At 48.8% G+C, this 5,735-nt stretch overlaps 1 protein-coding gene across 1 annotated transcript; it reads left to right on the top strand.

Annotated features, from left to right (window-relative positions):
- The first annotated feature begins 215 nt into the window (after window positions 1-215).
- Window positions 216-1,570, top strand: LOC123396010. Its single transcript, XM_045091037.1, has one exon. It carries the CDS (start codon window positions 312-314, stop codon window positions 1,317-1,319), a length of 1,008 nt encoding a protein of 335 aa, XP_044946972.1. The 5' UTR covers window positions 216-311; the 3' UTR covers window positions 1,320-1,570.
- Window positions 1,571-5,735: the final 4,165 nt, after the last annotated feature.

The raw sequence follows: 5,735 nt of genomic DNA, 5'->3' as shown, positions 1-5,735 counted from the left end.
CTAAATTATGTATGTATACACATCCTAATGAAATATTTAAGAGAAGATTTATATTTAAGAACGGACAGTATAGTACACAAAATTAATCCCTACTCAAACTAGAGTACTATAATAAATATTTGCACTAATTAGCGGCGGTTTTCTTGTTTTCTTCGGTCACGAACTCCAAAGCCAAAGGAAACAAGGAGACGGAGGCGCTCCCTCCCCATAAATCCAAAGCCAAAGCCAAAAGAGACCATCCCACTCCACACTCCACACTCCGGCAGCTCGGCCGCCTCCTCTCCTGCGCTCCTGCATGCTCGCCGCCGGCGATGCCCAGCACGCTGAAGCGCCCCTCCCTCGGCCGCCTGCTGGCCTCCCTCCGGTCTCCCTCCCGCGTCCCCGTCCAGACCGGCTTCCCCACCTTCCTCGCCGACCTCGTCGTCAAGAACCATGCCCGCCTCAGGAACCCCCGCAAGCCGCGCAGCCACACCGCCCAGCTGGCGCTGCCCCCGTCTCCGGCCGAGACCCCGGTGGTTGTAGAGGGGGAGAATCCTTCGCTGCCGCCGTCGCCCGAGCCTCCCTCGCCGGTGGCCGTAGAGCCGGACTCCTCGGCTCCGGTGGCGCGGCCGCTGGACGACGCGCCCAAAGGCGCCGCCTTCCTCCGGCCCCGCCCGCAGCTCCTCGCGCTCGGCGGGGCCGTGGCGCTCGCGCTCCTCGCCGTGTGGAGCGAGGGCACCGTCGCGGTCCTCACCGTCGCCTCGCTGTCGCTGCTCTGGATCGAGTCGGCGTGTCGACGGCGCTCTGGCCCGGAGGAGCTGCCCGATTCGGGCGGCCGAGCCCCCGTATCGCCGATTCGGCAGGTGGAAGAGGCGCCCCGGTCATCCAGCTGCTCGGATTCCGACAAGAGCAGCGAGCTCGTCTCCGGCGGCGAAGATCCGGCCACCCCGAAGAGGAAAGCGAAGAGATCGCTGCGGAAAATAATCTCCAAGACGCTGCAGAAGAAGAAGCCCAAGGCGAAGGGCTCCGGCGACGGCGAGGTCGTCGAGCAGCCTGACGGCGCCGGACCAACCAAAACCGAGGCCTTTCTAATTCTAGCCCCTTCCACTTCCACCACAGACACAGAGGAGGCGCCGTCGGAGCCAAGCACAGAATCGTCGGTGGAGATGAAGACGGAGACGGAAAGGCGAGGGGACAGATTCAAATTCCCCCTGGCGGCGTTCGTCGCGGTCATCCTCGCCGGCCTCGCCGCCGGGAAGCTCCCGGCGACGGCGCTGGCCGTGCTCTGCGTCGCCTTCTTCTTCGGCGCGCGCCGTCGAGCGTGTTTAGGCAGGCAGTGATGCGCTGAGTTTGAGTGTTTTCCTGATCCCCTCGAAACCGGGGGAGATGAGTGTGAGTCCGCTTGTAAATAAAAAGTAAAAATCAGAGACAGAAGAAGAAGAAGAAGAAGAAGAAGAAGAAGAAGAAATCCATACATACATGTTGAATGTTGAATGTTGGCTGCTCAAATCCAACATTCAACATTCTGAATGGAATGGACAGATACATGGTGTGATTCTCAAATCCAAGTAGAAATGCTGCTGCCATGTCATGTCTGAATTTCCTTCCTGTTGAACACTTCTTTCCATGATAGCGACCGACCGTGCAAAACCGTTAGCGTGCGACCACACTTCAGTTCAAAATCGATGATGATGACAGATGAAATGGAATTAAACTGAAATTCTGTCGGCGTCAGCCATTCAACTCCCGATATCACCATGCTAGTAGTAGTACAGTATCAGAACCAGACCAATAATTCCACAGCACTTGTTTGGTCTTGCATGTGTTTTGTGCATGCAGAGTGGTGTTCAGATCAATCAACCAATAATTGCATCTGCATCCGATGAGAAATCAGACCAAACAAGCGCGGGCGTTTTCCATGTGCGTGGGTGGGTTTCCGTGGTGGTAACACCAACCGCAACCACGACAGACAGAGATACTCGTCCTTTAGGTTCAGGTTCAGTTCAGGCTCTTGGTGAGAAAATAGCCTTCATCTTGTTTATATTAATAACTTAGATAAACAAAATCAGGGTGCTGTGGTCTGTGTCTGTGTCTGTCGGCTACACCTTCTTCAGTATAGCATCATCGATATCTAAATATGAGCAAGAGCAACCAGCCTCTGCCACAATCGTTTCTCTGCATCTTCAGTTGCGCGACCAAATGTATGCACTGTGCATACTTTCTTTCCCCGCAATCAACCAATCATCTTATCTTATCCCGTACAATAAGGTGATATCAGACTTATCTTGGCGATGTCATGTCCGTACGTAAGATGATTGCTGAGCTAAAAAATGATCTCCGTCCTTTCATACATTATTTTTCTGCTTTTTTTATATCTTTCATTTCTTTGCCTGTTAACAAGATGTCAGCTCTTATTCACATAATCGTTTTTTCCCTACTTAATTTTAAGCACTAGAGATACATGTCAGCATTGTTGATTTGTTGTCACCGTCAATACAACAGGAGATAAGGTTATTGATACTTAGTACGGTTGTGGAGTGTTTTTATTAGGGGCGTATACGACGACCTTATACTAAGGTATCCATACACTGAATTGTTTTGTAAATAGGTTACGTCGAACTGTGGTTGTGGTCTACTTCTATGTTAGGATCGATGCACGGGGCAAGCTTGTAAGGACTAGCTAGGTCCACTCTCAACATCGGGTCACTTGTGATCTGCTTCTCCGATGATGTAGATAGTAGGTCTCCCTTGGAGCTACATGTATCTTGTGCAAAATGCATCAGGCATTCAACTCCGGGGGAGCCTACACCATCAAACCATCACAGTACCTGAGTTGATTAGGTATAGCGATGCATACATTCAGACCAGCCAGTCAATCAATCAGTAATTGCATTAACACCAACAACATCACAGTAAGCGGGTTCAAGTTCTTGGAGAAACACAGGCTGCTAAGAATCGACAAAATATCTAAGAAAATGAGTCATGGCATCGTATTTTGTTAAACAAATGAGTCATGGCAGCGTATTCAAGTGTCCGTCGTGTGATAACACCAACCACACCACAGACAGACAGAGATATGGTGGTTCACTGGTTCAGGTTCAGGTTCTTGGTGAGAAAATATGATCGTCGTCATCTTGATACTAACTGGTAAACAATCAGGGTGCTGTGGTCTGTGCCTCTCGGCTGCGTGTTGTTGGGTGTAGCTTGTAACAAGAGGAAGAAAAGGTATCGATCCTTTGGATTCTGATGAGTGTTAAGATCATGTCTGTCAGTTGTTGGGTTTCAGACATCTCATCAAACAACCCTATGTCAAGCGGCTCTGCATAAGGTTAGGAATGCATGCACTCCACACAAAAAATTCTTCGCCATAAACAAATCATCTTTATCATGTACTCCCTCCATCCCATAATTTAAGAGCGTTTCTGATACTACGCTATGTTGGAACTCGTCCACGGATTGATCACATCAAATCACGATAAACACGCGTATACAAAACCATGTACACGCTAACACGTAGCTGAAATCTTTTACTCTCCATGCACACACCATGTACAAGTTCAAACCGAACTCAACATGCATGCATACTGCCAAGACACCTCTTAGCCGAACTAAACAATTGAGCTGAAAACTAACTAATCTACTACTAGACAAGATTATCACTAACATTCTCTCCCTAATCTTGACATGTCATCTCCTTGTGCTTTTTTTGAAATTAACTCGTTGTTGACTCGTGACTTGTCGACACATCGACTAAACCGCCGTATTCGTACATTGAGTATGACCCGTCTGGAAACATTTAGAACCTCCTTGCTCTACAATGTTGTGCCACCGTCATTGCTTGGCCGCTGCCTTGCACTCGGTCCACACCATACTCCCTGTACTTGCTTGCAGTATATCCACTCTCCACTCCTTGCACATCTCCTCGCTTTACGATGGCATCGCCTACCACCGTCCGCCTTCGGCATGACACCGAACCCACGCTGGCCGCAACCAGGACGCTCCACGAGGACATGGACATGACTCACGGAACACCGTGCACACCACTTCAACTTCAACGAGTCATCACCAAGACAAGCACTTGGGCATGATGACACCGACGACTCACTGACACCATGACGACCGAACATGCGACTCGCACGACTCCTTGACTCGCCTAACTTCCCCGGACGACGATCTTGACGAGCTCCAGCGCCGCACCTCAGCACCACCTCTCCCATCAATGATCTCCTTCCACCACCTTGCTGACGACAGCCCGTCGTCTCCCTCCATATCGCTCTGCCGAACAACGATCTCCTGAACCTCCTCATACTCCATCGCTCAACGAATGACTATTATCTGCTCCTCCTCGTTGGTGCATCACCCAGCGACCATATCGCCCGCCCCGAGACGCTAATCGGGTCACCTCCCCGAGGCAAGCGCAACTTTGCCTCGACCTTGTTCTGATACCAAATGTTGGAACTCGCTCACGGATCGATCACATCAAATCACGACAAACACACGTACACAAAACCATATAGCCAAGGACCCTTGTCATGCCCTAGTTCTTCCCTCTACTATTTTACATTTTCGCAACTCATGATACAAAGACTAAAGCCCCTCATGCATATATATATAGACACACACACATACATACACGAACAACCGGCTCATAGACTACGTAAAACTTGATTTCAAGTCCAAACCAGACTGCTGGCAACTCCTATCTAACTAGGACACGTTTAACACTAGGACACCGCTAACACGTAGCTGAAATCTTCTACTCTCGATGCACACACCATGTACAAGTCCAAACCGAACTCAACATGCATGCATACTGCCAAGACACCTCCTAGCAGAACTGAACAATTGAGCTGAAAACTAACTAATCTACTACTAGACAAGATTATCACTAACACGCTACTGTCAAAAACGCTCTTACATTATGAAACAGAGGGGTACAGTAACAGAATGATATCAGAGTTATCTTCGCGATGCCATGTCCATACGTAAGATGATTGCTGAGCGAAGAGATGATCGCGATCCTTTCACGCTTAAGTTAATACATGCTTCTCTGCTAATTAATGAGATGTCAGCTCTTACTCGCATAATCTTCTTTTCCTACTACTTAATTTTAAGCATTACATAATACAACTAGAGCGCATGTCAACATTTGTTGTCGCCGTCAATACAGTACAAGATAAGGTTATTGATGGTTAGCGCTTATTGATGTACGCTCAAGTGTTTGGTAAATACTCCCTCCGTTCGGATTTACTTATTGCATAAATATATAAAAATGAATATATCTAGAATTAAAATACATTTAAATACATTAAATAAAATACGATCTGGAGGAAAAACCGTGAATGTATGTGATCGGGTTGCCGTAGCAAAGTTGTGTCTCAAAAACCCCAATACCTCTAGTATATATATAGGAGGGAGGGAGGGGAGGAGGCAGCCTCAAACCCTCAAGGTTTGGCCGAAATTGGAGGTGGAGGAGTCCTACTCCAATCCTACTTGGAGTAGGATTCCACCTTCCCACTTGGAAACTCTTTCCACCTTGTGTTTTTCCTTCTCAAACCTTATCGGCCTTAGTGGGAACTTATTCCAGCCCACTAGGGGCTGGTTTATCTCTTCCCATAGCCCATGAGACCCCTTGGGGCGTGACACCCCTCCCGATGGTCCCCCGGCACCCCTCCCGGCACTCCCGGTACATTACCGATAAGCCCGAAACTTTTCCGGTGACCAAAACAGGACTTCATATATATATCAATCTTTAC

This window comes from Hordeum vulgare, chromosome 5H (genome assembly GCF_904849725.1).
Source record: "Hordeum vulgare subsp. vulgare chromosome 5H, MorexV3_pseudomolecules_assembly, whole genome shotgun sequence".
Taxonomy (NCBI): domain Eukaryota; kingdom Viridiplantae; phylum Streptophyta; class Magnoliopsida; order Poales; family Poaceae; genus Hordeum; species Hordeum vulgare.
The sequence above is the reverse complement of the archived record's forward strand: the minus strand, read 5'-3'. Positions and strand labels throughout refer to the sequence as shown.